Source organism: Pygocentrus nattereri, chromosome 20 (genome assembly GCF_015220715.1).
Source record: "Pygocentrus nattereri isolate fPygNat1 chromosome 20, fPygNat1.pri, whole genome shotgun sequence".
Taxonomy (NCBI): Eukaryota; Metazoa; Chordata; class Actinopteri; order Characiformes; family Serrasalmidae; genus Pygocentrus; species Pygocentrus nattereri.
Genome location: NC_051230.1, coordinates 4865574 through 4885097, shown reverse-complemented (window position 1 = coordinate 4885097; position 19524 = coordinate 4865574). Strand labels below are relative to the sequence as shown.

At 41.9% G+C, this 19524-nt stretch overlaps 1 protein-coding gene across 1 annotated transcript in view; it reads left to right on the top strand.

The window, feature by feature from the left end:
- npffr1l2 (neuropeptide FF receptor 1 like 2) overlaps positions 1-19524 on the top strand; it is an 80852-nt gene that overhangs the window by 47198 nt on the left and 14130 nt on the right. Inside the window, exon 3 of the mRNA XM_037531883.1 lies at positions 16085-16484. Within this exon, the coding sequence (XP_037387780.1) occupies positions 16106-16484 (379 nt within the window). The 5' untranslated portion in view covers positions 16085-16105. The remainder of the gene's footprint in view (positions 1-16084; positions 16485-19524) is intronic.

Genomic DNA, 19524 nt, shown 5'->3' with positions numbered 1-19524 from the left:
TCGTATGTCTGTCATGGACTAAAATGATGGTTCTTCAGATTAATGGAGACGATTCGATGATTCTGTATAGAACTTGAAGAGTTCTATAGAGTACCCAAAAATGGTTCTTCTGTTTTGGCAAACCTGACATCATAACAATAGAAGAACCCTTTTGGGTGCTATATAGAACCATTTTCAAAAAGGTTCTAGCACATTCTTAAGAACAATTTCATGATGCAAACAACACTTTAACCACGCAAAGGGTTCTTTGAGTGTTCGTGGTTCTTTTTCTTTACTAAAGAACCCTTAAAGAACCGTCCTTTTTAACAGTGTGGTTGCCTGTTTACCACGGATTTTGTTGGAAGAGTACACAAATAAGTAAACAATGAAAAATGAACATGTCATCAAAAGACTGTCGTAGTTGTCGTAGTGTTACCACAAGTCGGCACTCGACTCGAGACTCGCCCATAGTGACTCAGGACTTGAATTGAGACTCGACTGTCTTGACTCGGGACTTGAGTGTGAAGACTTGAGATTTACTTGTTACTTGCAACTTAGTGACTTGTTTCCACCTCTGATTCATGACATAACTTTCTTTCCATAAACTTCTATGGGTTTTCCTTTACAGACAGCACTAAGGAACGCAGAGCTCAGGAACATGCAAGCTGAGGCCACCGTCAATTTAAGCCCTAATGTAGAGTTAACAGTGCTCTCAGCTCATGCGCCAAATCAGGGGTGGCACCACAGCGCCACAAGTGGTGGGGCAAAGCACATTATTTAACAAAATAAATAATTAAATAATGAGCAACTGGCTGAGTGACCAAGTGCGATTTGGCCACTGACTAAAATTGCTTTTCATGTCATGCTACTGACACGCCTTTATAAACCACATCAGCTCCATTTGCTCAAGTGCATGTACTTCAGTAAAATACTGATGGATATTTTCTCTCCTGAGTATTTTCAAATCATGATACTTCCCCTAAAGAGAGTAAAGGTAAAGACAGCACCCTTTTTTTTGGTATTTTATCTCTTTGGTTCGGGTGGTGGACTGCAAGGGCTGCAAAGTGGACTAAATTGTACATGTGGGTGTTTGTTTATTGACCAGAAGTTTTGCAGGGATGCAAGTTCTCTGCTACTCTCATATTTACCTCCATGGAAACAGAAAAACCGAAAATAGAGACGTTTATCATCTTTGTGGATGCCAGGTTAAATTGAACTGTGTAGCACGGCATGTGCTGCGCCGGGCTCAAGAGGACACTGGAGGCAGGATTCTGAGCTGCAGCAGCCGTCAGTTGAATTTTCCCACACACAAATAAAACAAACCAAACACTAAACCGGTCACTTTCCAGTGGCTCAAGCTGGCTTTTCAGTCTCTTGAGCTTTTCAGCTCTTCAGGCTCTCATTGCTGCTGCTGCTGCTGCTGCTGCTTGACCCCCCCCCCCGTGTTCCCTCTCAGCTCTTTTTAAAGTGAGCACAAGAGCCGAGAGGGAACGAGAGCTTGCCGCTCCGCCTCCCCGTTACCGCTCCCAGCTGGCAACTCGGCCACCCGGGTCAAACGTAACAGCCTCGCTGCATAACAGGGGCAGGGCCCGGGCGGCGGAGCTCGGGACTCGCTCCTTCCTCTGGTGCCCCTAGTGGTCGTCCTCCTCCTCCCGCCGTCACTCCCGTGACTCGCGTCCGTCGGGGGATCTCGGGCTTCGAGCTCCGCTCCCTCCACACACGCGCCTCTCTCCCCGGCGTCCTCACCGAGGTCATCATCGTTGGGGCCCAGGGGGGTGGTCGCATGCCACAAACTAATTATTATTCTAAAGCTTAAAGTTGGAGTTACCGAGACTCGGGGCTGTGGGTTATAGGTATCGAGGACGAGGAAACAAAGACGAGTGAAGGACCCGGCATTTGAGTTCGGTGGAGCCCCTTTTAATGTAGAAAACACAACAGCTTCGGCTACTCAGAGAAAAGAGTGATGTAAAGAGTGAGATGTAAAGCAGCAGACAGTACAGCGAAAATGTGTGAAAATGTGAAATCACTTATTTTCTGGTTATTAGTCTACATAAACCCGCTCTCCACTTCTCTCCTGAACACAGCTTCCCCCAAACGCTGCCTCTTTTTTGTGAGGTGGCGTCGGTGCAAAGAGCCAGGCTGTGTGCTTGATGCTATTCTCACTTGGTGTACATAGACACGTCCAATGAATTATTCCAAGACTTTTTGGACCATGTCTATTGGTGCATTCATCATACTTGGTAAAATGTAAAGGAAAGCTGGTGTTTTTAAAACATGTCAAAAAAAGAAAAATGGATATTTTGTCCCAGCAGTGATGCCATGAAGCCTGACTCCTGCTGTTCTGATCATTTGCTGTATTCAATTCATTCCTGAAGCTGGAAAAGTTTTGAATTAAACTTCGTGGAAGACCAAACTTCCAGCTCAGCCGGACTGCCCGCTCTAATATAGTCCTCTGCAGCATCTAATATTGCTTTGATCAGCTTCAGTGTTGGCTTAAGGGATAGCTCATTTGAAGAGGAACCTTCTGTCCCCAATACTTCCTCCCTATTAAGTATGAAAATCTACTATTCTACGGCTGACCGACGAAGCGATTTCCCTGGTTTGATTAATGCAAATATTAAAACCAGACTGTTTGCAGAAGAGTCTTATGTTCATGTTAAACGGGCCAACATTAATATTTCCCCAGTATTCAAACTTCTTTTTTTTTCGTCTTGAAAAAGCCGTTATATTTTTCTGTAGTTTAGTTTTCCGTGGTTTGTTGTGGGCCTCATATCCAATGGTGACCCCTGGTTCCTATCAAGAACCACAGTGAAGAAAAGTGAGTCTGTAAATATCTCTACAGTGAACCATTTTAAACTGAACCACCCTGAATGACTCCGTCGATACCTCCGCCACTGAATTATGCAGAAATTCGTATGCGTGCGAAGGCAGATGAGTGAATACTTTTGGAAATATAGTGTACTTTCTCATCTCAGCGCTAAAATATTTTTCATTGTCCTACAACACTTTACAACTTTCATGGCACTATTACTGCACCACACAAGCAAAACATGTAACATACATATATTCACTCTGCTTTCACCTTCTCCATCTGTTCTTTTGTAGCCAGGAATCAGCTGGTAAAGAGCCTGGCAGCTGTAAATTCCAGAAAAAATCCAGAAATTTGTGGCTTGAAGATCATAAAGTATTTAAATGGAGCTTTAGACAACACAGCAGGCAAGTTTGTTATTCTAATCAGATCTTTTGAGAGGACTCTCTGCATTGTTATTTGTAATTGATCAGACCGGATTTCTCTGTCCAGACATCTGCAGCCTATCTACATGGGCTGCTGTGGGCATGACATAGGCGTTAGTAGCTATGCTGGTGAGGCAGATTTCAAAAGCAGATGCAGGAGAGATGGAGGTGCATCATCTCGCCCTCCAACCTCTTCAAAATTCTCTGGCATAAGCATCAATCTTTGGCACTCTTCATGAATCCCAGCGTTTTCATCAGGATTTGACATTGTTGTTATTTGTCAAGTGAGACACGCAAGACAATTCAAAATCTGATTTGAGTGGCTAGAGCGTCCAGACTGGGACACATCTGTAAACATCTGGTTGAAATTGCTTTTCAGACCACCTCCAGATGTGGCTCGGATCTGATTGGCATTTTTGCATTTTGAGTTGTTTTTTTTTTTTTTGTTTTTTTTTTTTTTTTTTTTGCTGTCCAGACTATCAAAAATCAACCTGGATGTGCCAAAAATCAGATTTGGGCTGGCAGTCAGAACAAGGCATAGTATCGGGAATCTCTCCAGTCTTTTTTTTCTTCTTCTTTCAGCTTTTATTTTCTGGCAGGAGTCAGACTTTTAGTCAATGTAAGATATCAGAGGTAATTCCTTTAACTGGGAGTGACTACGATAACCACAGTGATAGGTTGTTTGGCTAATCCTAATCTAAATTCCCAAAGTATAGCATTGCTAGGTGGCTATGATAGATAATATTTCTCTTCTTTCTCAGCATGCTGTGAAAACATACACAGGACAACAACATGCTCTAAAAGTCAACCTGTGCAGAAACACTGTGATGATAGGAGCTCACTTGGAAAGCTTTGGCCAAAGTTGGGTAAAACACGAACTTAAATACCACGAATCTTCTTCAGATGTTCATATTCCTGGATTCTCAAAGGATGGTGTATTAATACTGGTATCTATGATGAAGGTAGTTCATCATTAAAAATGTCATAGTCTTGTTAAAAGCATTCTGAGTAGATTACTTAAGAAAATGATCTAATTACAACTTCCATACCTTAAAAATAAACCAGCAATGTAAACTTTTAGTTGACCTCAAAGGCATAATCTAATCTGACTACCCATCCATCCATCCATCCATCCTCAACCGCCTATCCAAGTCCGGGTCGCGGAGGCAGCAGCCTAAGCAGAGAGGCCCAGGCCTCCCCCTCCCCTGTCACCTCCTCCAGCTCTTCTGGAAGGATACTGAGGCATTCCCAAGACAGTCGAGAGATATAATCCCTCCAACGTGTCCAGGGTCTCCTCCCCGTCGGACATGTCTGGAACACCTCCCTAGGGAGGTGTCCAGAGGCCAACCTTACCAGATGCCTGAACCACCTCAACTGGCTTCTCTCAACGTGGAGGAGCAGCGGCTCTACTCCGAGCCTCTCCATCTCTAAGGTAGATTGCTCCTCACTGATTTGGATCATGAGCTAATACCTACTTTCCACACCTGGCAGGGGGATGTGTGAACCCTTGAATTTGACACACTGGCACATGAAGAAGAGGCCGTTTGATGAGCAGTGCCAGCTTAATCTGCCAATATGAAACTCTGCTCAAGCAAACAGTTGCCATGATGCTCTGTCCAAACAGGTCAAGTATTTGTGTGCTCTCCTTATAGTATCAGGTGCTCACCACATAGTGTTGGGAGCTCACTTGATAGCATTGGGTGCTCCCCTATCTCTACGGGAGAGGTCTAATCTGATTACTTTAGCTAAACTACTTTGTTTTCATGTTGGTAGATTGTTAACGTGAACTATTTGAAGATGACGCCTTAATTTTTTGCTCCTCCTTGTTTCTTTCTTTCAAAACTACATGTAACTGTAACCCTCAGGCTATGATGCAGTTTATAGGTGCGTGTGGTAAATTAGGAGTGAATAAACTGATTTATTGATGTTGCTTAATAATCAAAAATGTAACAGAATAATTTGTGCTTTTTTCCTGCTTGTGAAAAATGAATAACTTGTACAAGTTGGTCTCTGACTTTTGTCAGTGCTGCAAAAATGACCAGATTTAAGATGCTTGCACCTGCCAAGATATGATGATGATGATGGGTATTCTGTACTATGGGCACGTCCTAATCTCATTACGAGGGCTTAGAGTAGTTATTGATGGAGTCTGTACAAGCATTCTTAACGTGACTGAATGTCGATGTGGCAACTGATAAAATTAATTAGATTCAATTCAAACAATCTTTGGAATCTTGTATTAGAGACGGTGATGAATACATAGATTGTGTTTCAACACAGTAGCAATGTGCAGTTGACGTAAAGCTTCATTGGAGACTGTGTCTTTTACCTGTATGAAAAGCTGGATGTGTAATAAAACTAACTTTTGAAGCCTTTATCCACAAAAAAAGCACCTTGACATGAAGTGGAACGTTTCCAGATGATCACAGGTTCTTAGATGAACATTGGACTGTCTCAAATTTATAATAAAAACAATATAATAAAAAAGTGTTTTTTACATGTCTGTGAGAGATAAAAGAAGTAAAGTGTTCTTACAGTTTGAATGACTTTCCTGGGAACTACACTTTGGTGTGCTTTTAGTCTCTGTGACCTTCATAGCCTTGATTATTGTTGAACTGAACGTTAGGCTGTACTAGTTGTACTGTACGTTAGTTTTTATCTTAGTATAAATAGAAAAAGACTAAAGATTTATGGACTATTAGTTAAGCTTATTTTTAACATGGGTCGTGGGTAGATTTGTGAAAAGTGGCTAAGATTATAACAGAAACAGAAAGTGAAATGATGCTGTTTCCCACATACATACAGTCCTGTGTTTTAGGCAGGTAAGAAATCTATTTATCTCAGAGGGACACTATATATTAAGTGTTCACTCACCCATCCAAATCATTGAATTCAGGTGTTCCAATCAAATCTATGGCCACAGGTAGATAAAACAAAAACAGTGCGCAGAGGTCACCAACTTTCTGCAGAGTCATTTGCTGCAGACCTCCAAACTTCATGTGGCCTTCAGATCAGCTCAAGAACAGCGTAGAGAGCTTCATGGAATGGGTTTCCATGGCCGAGCAGCTGCATCCAAGCCTTACATCACCAAGCGCAATGCAAAGCGTGGAATGCAGTGGTGTAAAGCGCCACCACTGGACTCTAGAGCAGTGGAGATAGGCAGATGACCTAAGATTTTTGCCCAGTACAGTAGAGTTAGTAGATAATTGTGTCAAAATGTTTCCATGTTTATGATCCAAATTAGCAGCTAATAGATGAACACGGACACCGATAGAACAACATGAACATCTGCACAGCAGCATGAGCGACTGCAAAGACAAGTAGTGCCAATTAAAGTAATTCAAATCTAAATTTCATTCTGATTGGGTAGTTCTTTGTATCTGAAACCCTCCAATGCATATCTGCTTCGAAAAAGAGCAGCAGTTTCGATGCTCTCGCTCTATTGTGAAGGCCAAAAAGCAAAGTTCTCCCACCCACTGCCCTGGCTAACAGCATCTCCCTTCACTTTCCACAGGTTGGGAGGAACAGTAGACCAATCAGATTCCTTTTAAAATCACTGCTGAATTGTCACCAAGCAGCCAAAGATGTCCAGTAATCCAAGGCATTCAGTGTGTATAGTGGAACCTTTACCACAGTTATAATGATGGTCCATGCTTTTAATTGTTCTTGTAATTACCAGGCTGGTGGGTTCCTACTTGGTAAAGATGAAGACGGTGATGAATATAGAACAGACTGTGCTTGCGTCTCTCACTTTGTTGCTATAAAGCTTTGAATTCATCTCATGGCTGTGAGATTCTGACAGGCTTTGTGTTAATAAAGTGTTTGATGTGATGAAGGCTAAAGAATTAATGCTGGACTGGATTAGACTGGGCTCCAAACTACAGATGGGACGATAATGAAATGGGGCATTAAGCATGAAAGAGTTACGTTGGCTCTAATTGCAGCATATCAGAACAGCTTAAATGTAACTGGGATGAGATCAAACATGAGTTGATGCAAATGACCAAACAGAGTTACTGATTAAAACACACGTGTCAGGCTCCAGTCCTCACGGACCAAAGCACTGCAGACTTCAGCGCTCTGCCTCATTAAACACCCCGATTCAGCTCAATAGAAAGAGCTTTATGAGCTGAATTCAGAGCGTCAGATGAGGGTAAACGACAATATCCACAGCATTTTGGCCTGGAAGGTCCCCAGTTTGACATGCCTGGATTAGACCAAGTGACAAAAACTGCCCTGTGCCTGCCCTGACAGACCCTGGATGGTGGTATGGGGAGGGATGTGGGCTTGAGCTTCTGCCGTTTCTGCCTCTGGCTTCGTTCAAAATCCATTTCTGTCTAGCGAGGCTTGCTCCAGGAATAGAGCTAGGAGGTCTTTCCATAAGCTTTATCGCTCTTGGGTGCCCCCACTAGTTTTCACCTTGGTATCTCCGACCTGTCATGCTTCTTGCTTCAATAAACTCTTTTTAAAAAGCCATAATATTCCATAACGTGGTTATTTTCAACAACAACCTGACATAATGTTGGAGCAAACATGTTAAACCAAGTTGTTCATGAGCTAAAATAGATCTTCCACGTAGATTTTGAAAGAGACATGGGCCTCTGAAAGACAGCGACCCCTCACACTTGTGCAGGACTCGGTGTAGTGCAGAGGTTCGCAACCTTTTGCATCTCACAGCCCACACGAACTCCCACAGTAGCTTCTGCAGCCTTTAGAAGAAAATTGAACTCATCCAGTCGTTTTTCTGACCTCATGAGATGTTCTGTCTCTATTCAACAGGTTTCCATGCATGTTTGCTGTTTTGTGTCCAAGTGGAGGTGCAAGTTGTTTGGCTTCATCTTCGTTTGGTCAGACCACGTTCCTTTTGAACGACCTTGATTTGAAGAATTTTTAGTTCCATGCAAAGTCAAATGTTTTACTTCGACTTGCACTGAGCATTTTCCTGTTAACAATTCCACAGTAGTTAAATATGCATTAATAATACTATATGGTGACCACCAGATACTTCGAGTGTGCACCTGAAATTATCAGGTGAGCACATGATACTGTGCGGTGAGTAGCCAGTGCTACCAGGTGAGCAGCAGATGCTATGGGGTGAGCACCCAGTGCTATCAAGTGAGCTCCCAACACTATGTGGTGAGCACCTGATACTATCAGGTGAGCACACAGATACTTGTTCTGACCTGTTTGGGCAGAGCATCGTGGCAACAGTCTGGGTTTCATATTGGCAGATTAAGCTGGCACTGCTCATCAAACAGCCTCTTCTTCAATGTGTCAAATTATTATTTGTATATAGTAATAGGTTAGGGATCCAGCCTCGTGACCGGAAGGTCGCCGGTTCGATCCCCAGAGCCGACAGCACATGACTGAGGTGTCCTTGAGCAAGACGCCTAACCCCCAACTGCTCCGCGGGCGCTGCGGATTGGGCTGCCCACCGCTCTGGGCAAGTGTGTATATATATATATATATATATATGTAGTATTAGCTCATGATCCAAATCATGAAGAGTAATTTGACATGTTGAGATTCTAAATGCAAAAAAAATCAATATATGTAAATTCATATGTGAAAATTATATGACTACTAGAGATTTCTTATGAGTAAAAACTTACATTTACGTAGATGAAATTTAATATTTACTGGTGGAATGTTCATTTTCACATCTACAAATCTAATTCCTGATATCAAGAATGAAATATTTACCGGTTGAAATTGAACTTTGCACATGTAAATTGAATTCCTGAGATAAAAAATAAAAAAATAGGAAATAAAATCTAAAACTGCTTGCTATAGTAAGTCCAGTGTGCCAATTTTTAAATCTAATAAAAAACATTGTTAAACTATAATCCATGTTGAACTTTAATTCATTATTTGTAGCTGCACTTACAATAAACTGGAAAAAGACTTGAATTATTACCAGTGAGAAATGAAATCTTACATGAGTCAAATTCCTACAGTTAAAAGTTGAGTATGTTATAATTTGATTTTAATGTCATTTTTTCTAGCATAAGCAAAATGTTCTGAGAACCCAATTTTATTTTGTTGATTAAAAGTTAAAAGTATCTTTAAAGAAACAAACAAACAAACAAAAAAAACATTTGCCATTATTTGTCAGCATTTCTTCCCTTAAAATTCAGTGCTTTATTATCTTAGAATTGTGGACACCAGTAATAAATACTGCTGTGTTACTGCAGTGACTTTAGGAATAGCCTTTATTTACCATGCCGCACATTTTGTGTGGTGTAGCACTATTCCTGCTGAGTTTTCTAAATCCGGCGTAATTTGCCGTGGCCGGTTGCACCAGCTCTGCGTAAGTTCAAACGTAGACTAGTTGTAATGTAAGAGTTTAAGTGTAAGTCTGTTCAGTCCAGTAATTAGCAGAGTAGCTTCTTTGTAAATGTTTACTTTGTTTTCAACCAACAGTCATATTAATGTCTATTAAATACAACTGAAATTTAAGAAGAATGTAATACATTCTCTACAGTCTAATCTTAATCCTAATGTAATCTTAATCTTAATTTAATCCCACAACCTCCACCTAACGCTAATCCTAAACCTAACATTCACTTCAACCTCAAACCTACAAGTTAAGTCAGGTCAAGTCAAAGTCATTAATATAGCGCTTTTTACAACAGCTGTTCTCACAAAGCAGCTTTACAGAGCAATCCAGGTCCGAGCCCCAGTGAGCGTCGCCATGGTGAAAGAGCCAAGAAAAACTCCCTAAAAGCAAGAGGAAGAAACCTTGAGAGGAACCAAGACTCAAAAGGGGAACCCGTCCTCCTCTGGTCCACACCAGATAGCAAACAGCACAAGAGCAACATGAGCAGAGAAAGAGGTTTTAACATCAGTAGAACTTAAAGAACTTGTTCGAATACAGAATAATGCACTTAACTCTAAACCTGAGCTTAACCTTAGCTTTCACCCAAAACCTACACCTAAATCTAGACCCAAGCTTGCCCTTAACTTCAACCCGGAATGTACACCTAAACTTAAACCAAAACTTAATCTTGACTTCAACCCAGAACCTACATCTAAGCCTTAACATAATCTTAGTTTCAACCTCAAACTTAACCTCAACGTCAACCCAAAGTTTACACCTAATCTTAAAATTAACCTTAATTCAACCAAAAACCTGCACCTAACCCTAAAGCGTAACCCTAACTTCCATTCAAAACCTACACCTAACCACAAGCTTAACCCAAAAATAAACCCAAACTTGATCTCAATGTCAGCCCTAAACCTGCACCTAACCATAAACTTGAACTTGATCTCAATGTCAGCCCTAAACCTACATCTAACCATAAACCCAAACTTGATCTCAATGTCAGCCCTAAACCTGCACCTAACCATAAACCCAAACTTGATCTCAATGTCAGCCCTCAACCTACATCTAACCATAAACCTGAACTTCATCTCAATGTCAGCCCTAAACCTACACCTAACCATAAACTTGAACTTGATCTCAATGTCAGCCCTAAACCTACACCTAACCATAAACTTGAACTTGATCTCAATGTCAGCCCTAAACCTACACCTAACCATAAACCTGAACTTCATCTCAATGTCAGCCCTAAACCTACACCTAACCATAAACTTGAACTTGATCTCAATGTCAGCCCTAAACCTACACCTAACCATAAACTTGAACTTGATCTCAATGTCAGCCCTAAACCTACACCTAACCATAAACCTGAACTTCATCTCAATGTCAGCCCTAAACCTACACCCAACCATAAACCTGAACTTCATCTCAATGTCAGCCCTAAACCTACACCCAACCATAAACCTGAACTTAACCTGAACTTCAACCCAACTTCAACCCAAAACTTACACCAAAAATCAACACTTCTGCCGTCTACTGCACTGTGAAAAGCCTGAGACCTCCTTCATTTCATTAGTTTTCAGTCAAAAAGGACATTAAGCTTAAAACATAATTAAATGTTTAAGATGTAAACAAAGCTGTTCAGAGTGGTTTGGTGTGAAACGTTCTGTTCCAGAGAAACACGCCCAGTCTGAGCTGTTCACAGTGGTGGTGATGGGAACCAGACATCCACCTCTAAAAGCTCCCTCACAGAAAGTCACTCCATGAAATGGTTATGAATCCACTGTCTGATGCCAGAGGCACTGTTTTACGACAGTTTGGCTTAAAATGCATTTTAATCCATTTATTTCAATCAAATCAAATTTATTTGTAGCTCTTTTTACAACGGATGTTGTCACAAAGCAGCTTTACAGAATTTCGGAAAAGACAAAGTTTTAACAGGACTGTAAGAATGTACAGAACCCCCCCCCCAAGCCAGGGGCAACATTGGCAAGGAAAAACTCCCTCAGAACTGAGGAAGAAACCTTGGGAGGAACCAGGCTCACCAGGGGGGACCCATCCTCCTCTGGTCAAACTACCTACAAGTGATTATATTACTAATATTAATAGCAGTAATATTGGTATTAGGAATAACTAGGAGTCTATGAGAACATCAGCGTAGGGTGGGCAGCTAGTCCAAGGCAGGTGGTGGCAGCTGGGGCATGGGCAGCTGGTCTGAAGTGGGAAGCAGTCGGTCGTCCTTCAGTGTCCAGCCGGACATGTGGGTGATTGTATACTCGGAAAGAAAGCAGGGAGATGGAATTAGCTTTATTCCATTCATAACGAAGGAGTAAGGCACTGTGAGGCAAAACAGTCCCCAAAGAAAACGTATTTTTTCAAAATTTTACCATTGTAACAATTCCATATGCGACTCAGAAGACATGTGTAGGTTCACTGGTGGTTTTGGAGAGTAAATAAAATGGCTATATTTGTGTTGTAGTCATGGTGACCCCTGGTTCCTATCACCACCACTGTAAAGAACTCTGAGTCTCTACAATGAACCTTTTTCACACTAAATTTTTTAGAATTAAAAAAATGATCGGAATTCCTTGTTAAAAGATGTTTAGTGATATTTATCTGTTTAGAAATTCTAATATCACATTTTTACATGTAGAAAAGTCACAAAACACGTGCACATCAACATCCAGAGGACATGTGCAAAAGAGATGACATTCTAGCCCATTCTAGTCCTGCAGTCAGACTGGCATTTGATGTATGGTCACGTATTACATTTCCTCAGCTGCATTGACCAGTTCCTTTGTAGCATATTGTGTATTGATCAAACTGTAAATTGCTGATCTATATACATCAGTGGACATTGATCTGTTAATAAGCAAGACAACCTTTTAGCTTTGTGTTGAAAAAGAAAATGAGAGTAAGGAAAAAAAAATCAACAATGATCAACCAAGAAGCTTCTGGCTGCTGCTTTAGATTGTATATCTAGACTATGTTGATAAAAGTATTGGGTCACACCTCCTATTATTGAGTTCAGGTGTTTCAGCCACACTCATTTCTAACAGTTGGATAAAATTAAGCACATAGCCTTTCAGTCTCAATAGACAAACACTGGTTGTAGAATGGGTCGTACTGATGAGCTCAGGATGCCACCATAGGGTGCCACCTCTGCCACAGGTCAGGTTGTGAAATTTCTACCCTGCTAGGCCTGCCCCAGACAACTGTAAGTGCTGGTATTGTGAAATGGAACCATCTAGGAGCAACAACAGCTCAGCCATGACATGATTCTCTGTTCAATCACTCACTAAAGAGTTCCAAATTGCCTCTGGAAGCAACATCAGCAAAATAACTACACATTAGGAGCTTCACGAAATGGGTTTCCAAGGCCGAGCAGCTTCACGCAAGCCAAAGATTAAAGGGCACAATGCCAAATGTGGTGGTGTGAAGCACGCCAGGACCTCTCGTCCAACATCAGTGTCTGACCTCACAAATACTCTTCTGGATGAATGGGCAAAAATTCCCACAGACGCTCTCCGGAATCTTGTAGAAAGCTTCCAAGAAGAGTGGAAGCTGTTAGAGCTGCAAAGCATATTAATGCTTATGGGTTTAGAATGGGAGGTCATGAAAGCTTGTATAGGTCTCCCAATACTTTTGTCCACATGGCGTATGTATAAGATTGTACACTTCAGTTCTCCTCTTCTGAGTGATGTTTGAAGTTTGCTCTCTCACTGGTACACACATAATGCCTCAATGATGGACACAGTGGAATTCATGGATTATATTCAATAAATCATTATTATTCAGTGCAAAATGTCTTGTAAAACTGTCAATAAGGCAAGTAATCTCTCCACGTACTATATAATCTATTCCAGCCAGGAATTGTGCAAGTTAACATGGTCATGTATTTCCCGCTGGAACTCGCTGTTCTCTCTGCTGTTATCTGGACTGATTTTATACAAACCTGTCCACTGAGGAAATATTCTTTCCCTTTATAATAGCATAAGTGCTTTACTTTTCTCCCCATCCATCATCTCGAAAGTTCACTGTCAGTCACGCCAGGCTCTATCTGAAGCAAGCAGGTTTATTTTTCATTGAAGGAGGCAGTGCTAAACAGAATGCCTGAGGTGGACTAGGTCAGTCTCGGTTGCAGGGCCATCATTTGATGTCTTAATTATGCAGTCCAGAGCATGAATATTAAAGAAGGATCTCTAAGTCTTGGTTCATAAGTCAGCGTTGACTGGCTTGAATAACAGCATTATGAACAGCTTTGCATTGTTTGTATTCATGCTTCCTTTGAGGAGCACTGAGAGTCATCTCAGGCTTGTGTTGTTGGGCAGTATAATAATCCATTCATTGGCTGTTTATCAACCATTGTTGTTAGAGTGCCAGTACTGCCTATCTTGGCTTTGGCCCATTCCCATGTCTTACTATTTATCCCTACCCCCTGTTTTCGAGTGTCTCCTTGCCCCTTGGAATTGAGTTATGAGGAGTAGTATCTTCCTCTATGAAATGGGAGCCTCGAATAAAAAGAGCATCACTTCATTATCAGCTACTAGCACCGCTCTGTAGGTGACCCTGCCCGTCTGCAGGGACAGCAGAGGAGGGGGAAGTTCAGCTCCTCACTGCTGGGCTTTAGTTACATTTAGGGGGTCATACGCCTTCAAAGAGGGGGGCAATTATTTATTATCGCCTACCCCCTAATTCTTCAGTGATATGAAGCTGAAGTCGGATATTCAACAGCTTGTTGTTTGAATTTTCCTGTTCCACCTTTAGTGGAGCAGCAGTGACATTCTGGGGCTTCAGGCGTCAGAACTGCTGGACTATTTAAGGTAGAATGGGAAATTTAGCCAGCTAGCTACCCAGATATCAGCAAACTACTAACGATTTTTTATGGTTGTTATGATGAAAAGGACCACAATACATGGAAACAACATTAAGATAATCGAGTGGTTATTGTAGTTCGTTAACAGAGAAAATCCTCACAGTTGTGGGTTTCTCTGGTCGCTTGCGCAGCAATCGTAACACTCCGTTTGGAGTGTGCCTCTGAAACCCTCCTAGACGCTAAACAGAGGGCTAAGGGTTAAGTGGTAGGGGCAAGGGGTGAAATAGGATTCGGCTTTAGTGTCCTCAGAGTCCAACAGTGCTATTGGATCCTACATTGGCTCAAATTTCCTTTTTCTATCCATGGTTTTCTTCTATTCTCAACGGCAGTTGCCACAACGTCACAACAGTTCCTCTAAGATGGGCTATACCTCCATGTAATGCTTTTTGCTGAGAGTAATTACGATGCCATCAAACTGTCTCAAAAGCACAGGAACATTATGTGCTCTCAGAAGGTGTCAGAACAGTTCTCGGAAGCTTAAAACCATATTGGAAAATAAATGCTATGAATACAAAGACAAGCACAGGTCAGAATGCCAGTGTCCGAGGAAGATGAGGCCAAAAGTGCAAAGCTAGCAGCACTGAATTTTTTAAAAATCCCCCCCAAAATATTTATGTTTGCTCCTTTCATTTTGTGCTAAAACATAATAAATGCATAAGTGATAAATTCCTATGAACAAAGCGAATGAAGAATGCTCAACTGCTGGTATTTTAGTCGGCCTACGAAATACTTTGCTACTGCAGTGCTAAACGAAGAAAACATTACGGCGACTGTGGCAGCATAACCAATTATGTTTCTCAGAGTACATGCATCTTAGCCAGCTATGTATTCTAGTTCCATTTAAAATCCCACAAAACAGCAGTGATGTGGCTACACGATCTGCCCGGACCAGCGATGCAAGACCATCCTGCTGCCTCTACTACACCGTGGTTTTGAACCTTAACCCATGCTGGGTAGTTGGGTTTGGCGTCAGACTGGCCTGGCTGTACCTCAGCTTCCCATCTTATTGCTGTGTAGATCATTATAAGCTTCTGTGTTTTTATGATTTCTCCGCTCCTCGTTGTCTAGACCTTCAGAACATCAAGGGAGCTCATAATGTCAACATGCCAGAGTTTCATGTCGTCAACCCAGACTTTGGATGGGTTGAAGGGATGAGGAACACACTGGGTGACACCATACATTTCTTGTTAAGCATTCTTGTCCATGATGCCACCGTGACACAATTACCATCTTCTTGTATGCAGAAAGTGAAATCTAGCTACCTACACAGTTTAATAACTGGCTATGGATAAAATAGCCTTGAAACGAATCCGTATGCTTGTCATGGCCATTCTCGTTCCAAAGACCTGCAAAGTGTAATGGTAAATGCTGTCCAGGAAAACCATGGATACATGACTTAATAACAATACTTGGCACTGTAGTTATCATCATTAGCTTTGCATCATTTGGCAGACGCTCTTATCCATGATCACGTTTTTTTTTCCCCCATAGGTAAGTGAAGGTGGTGTTAGGAGTCTTGCCCAAGGACTCTTATTGGTATTGTGTAGCTTACCCAGGCGGGGATTGAACCCCAGTCTCCAGTGTAGAAGGCAGAGGTGTTACCCACTACACTAACCAACCACATCATCAATGACTCTTATACTGTCTGTCCTGTGTGTGTGTTTCTCAATTAGCAGGTGTCTAGGATAACCACAATGAAGAATTCCCTGGATATCCGGGACGGTGCGCCGGCGGCTTTATCGAAAATGGAGTCCTTATCAGAGCTGTCGGATCTGTACATAAATTCGAGCCTTTTGAACATCTCCACCAACAGCAGCAACGCCTCCAACCTGACCAGTATCACCTACTACCCATACTACCAGCACTCCCTGCCTGTGGCGGCCAGCCTCATCCTCGCCTACCTCTTCATCTTCCTGCTCTGCATGGTGGGGAACGGTCTGGTGTGTCTGATTGTGTTGGAGAACCGACGCATGAGAACCGTCACCAACCTTTTCATCCTCAATCTGGCAGTGAGCGACTTGCTGGTGGGGGTTTTCTGTATCCCGACTACACTGGTGGATAATCTTATTACAGGTAACACACTCACATCTGTGCCGGCAAGCAGGGCCAATGACATGCCGTGGATTTGTTTTGATCCGGAGCTCTGAATTCCTCATCGTCCCTTTAGAATTATAAGGTTCTGTCTGCATTCTGAGCAGTTCTGAGATACTGACTTTCAAAGATATTGCATTCCAAATAGCAACGGATGCGAACACCCTGAATTTATTTTAAATGGCGAATATCAAAACCCTATCAAATTTATAAATGAGTTTGTTTTTTTTTGGAGCAGGTCAAATGCAGATAAAACCCCGCTTGGAATTCTGCTTGGAAGTTAAGTTAAGTTAGTGTAATAGAGTGTCTACAATATCAGAAAGTAAAATTTAATGTTTTCTATTACATTTTTATGACATTTATTTGTGTTATTTATTTATATTATGGCATTTATTTGTGTTATTTATTTATATTATGGCATTTATTTGTACTATTTATCCAATGTAGAGGTCAGTTTTAGGTAGGAACCTTTACTATAAGCTTCCTTCAGGTCAGACAGCAACTGTAATGCACTGTAATAAAGGTGTAGCAGGTCAGTCTAAAGTCAGAGTGAGCTTTTGTTGTATATCAGATATTTTGACTCTAAAGCACCAAAATATTTTATTTTGGGAGAAAGAAGAAAAAGAAAAGATGGATGAATGAAATTGATGTTTCGGTCAATGGGCGGAATGCAGTCCATCACAGGGGCTATTTAGCATGTCCAGCTCGCCTGAGTGCATGTCTTTTAGACTGTGGGAGGAAACCCATGCAGATGAGGGGAACATATAAACTCCACACAGAAAGGTCGCCCCACCAGGAATCACACCCAGGCCCTTCTTGCTCTGAGGTGACAGTTTTACCCAGTGAATAACTCAATTTTGACAAAAATCAAATACTCAGACAGAACCAGCCTTGTGGCCGGAAGGTCGCCGGTTCGATCCCCTCGGCGGACAGTGCGTGATTGAAGTGCCCTTCAGCAAGGCACCTAACCTCCAATTGCTCCCCAGGTGCTGTGGATAGGGCTGCGCCCCACTCTGGGCAAGTGTGCTGACTGCCCCCTAGTGTGTGTGTTCAGTAGTGAGCATGTATGAGGGTGTTTCATTGCATGGATGGGTTAAATGCGGAGGTCTAATATCTCTGTGTGCAAACACAGTTGGCTAAAGGTTCTGAATTGAATTGAATTCAACTATTACTAAGGGGGCAAAATGTCACTACCCTGCTGTTTTCACTGCTTTTCACACAGTCCATTACAGTGGCCTTCTGTCCACTGTAAAATAGCCAAAGTGTGTCATTTTTCAAAACACTCCATTCATTTACAAAATGTTTGAACTACTGTGATAATACTGAGGGGGAACCGGAGTTCTTCGATAACACTGCGTCCTGTGATTGGCCCTTGACTGTCACATGATCTCAGCCCCAACACCTCCAAAGTGGCAGACCAGTTCATTCAAAGGTTGGTGTCGATGCTACTTGCCTCTGAACATAATAAAAGGAGAAAAACGTTACTGCACACAAGACAAAGCACTTTGTATTCACAGCTGTAGATCACAGTTCTGAGAGTTCATCCATCGTTGTCTGGCACACCAACATCTTGTGGCTGAGCTTGCATGAACATGCTCTGCATAACCATCATCTTCACATTATGGGCATGTGTGCCTGTTAGTGTGGACAAGGCCTCTGGAAGGTTTTGCTGATTAGCTAAATAGTTGCATCAGGTTCATTAGAGAAGAGAGAAACTCCAAAACATGCACAGTCGGGCTATTCCAGGATCAATTTGACGGAAATTATACACACACTCACTATATGAGCCGCTTATCCCCCTGGGTTGTGGGGTGTGCTGGAAGCCTATCACAGCAGTCATTGGGTGGAAGGCAGGAAACACTCTGATCAGGTCACCAGTTCATCACAAGGCATGGAACCTGCTCTGTTGAATTCCTATATCTGGGGTGGACCACTGTATAAGTGGAGCAAACTGTACCAGGGATCACTTGGTGGACGGAGACCTCTTGATTCTTTTAGTAGAACCTTTGGTTCCTCTCAAGGTTTCTTCCTCTTAACTCTTAGAGAAGGTCTTAGAGAAGGTGAGGAGGTTTTCCTCACCACTGTCCCCACTAGCGACATTCATGGGGCATCGGGACTTTTCTGTAAAGCGGTTTTGCGACAATGCCTGTTGTAAAACGTGCTATATTAATAAACATTGACTTGATTTGACCCGCAATTGTTGAAGGACAACAGTTTAGTGGTTTAATATGCACCTGAGTACAGGTGGAGTGTTCACACCTGTCAGAATGATCCGAACTAAAGAAAAGGTTCATTTGGTCCACAATGAACAGGGTAATTGAGAAAGCTCCCAGAGAGTGACCCTAAACTTAAGATTACCTAAGAAAGTCTTTTTTTTAGGTCATTTTGGAGTAAATAAACAAATTTGACTCATTCGGAACTGCCAAATGTCTGCATATTTCTGTTGGTGTTATATTCTGGGCATATATTCTGTTGGTGTAGTTGGTTAGTGTAGCGGGTAACTCCTCTGCCTTCTACACTGTAGACTGGGGTTCAATCCCCCACCAGGGCAAACAACCTACACTATACCAGTAAGAGTCCTTGGGTAAGCCTCCCAACACCACCTTGGCCTCCCTGTGTAAAATAATGAAATTGTAAGTCACTCTGGATAAGAGTGTCTGCCAAATGCCATAAATGTAAATAAAGGAGTGAAATGTTAAATCAAAGCAAATGCACAGAAGTAAAAAGCCCCAGGCGGCAGCTCAGTTTTGTGCCAACCGCAAGCGTGATTTTAGAACCCTGTCCCTCAAAGGCAGCACTCATCAAACCACCATCAAAGCAAGTCATTTCTGGGAATGCAGATGCAATGTTCCAGCAGATGAATAGATGAAAGAGAAAAAACAGTTTTTTAAAAACTCACTTTCAGACCTGCCATTTATGAGTGTGATTTCAGCATTTAATATTTCAGTCTGGAATATATTATGATTGTTAAACATGAAATCCTGATGCGTTTTCCATTCATACACCATAAAAACATGGCTCA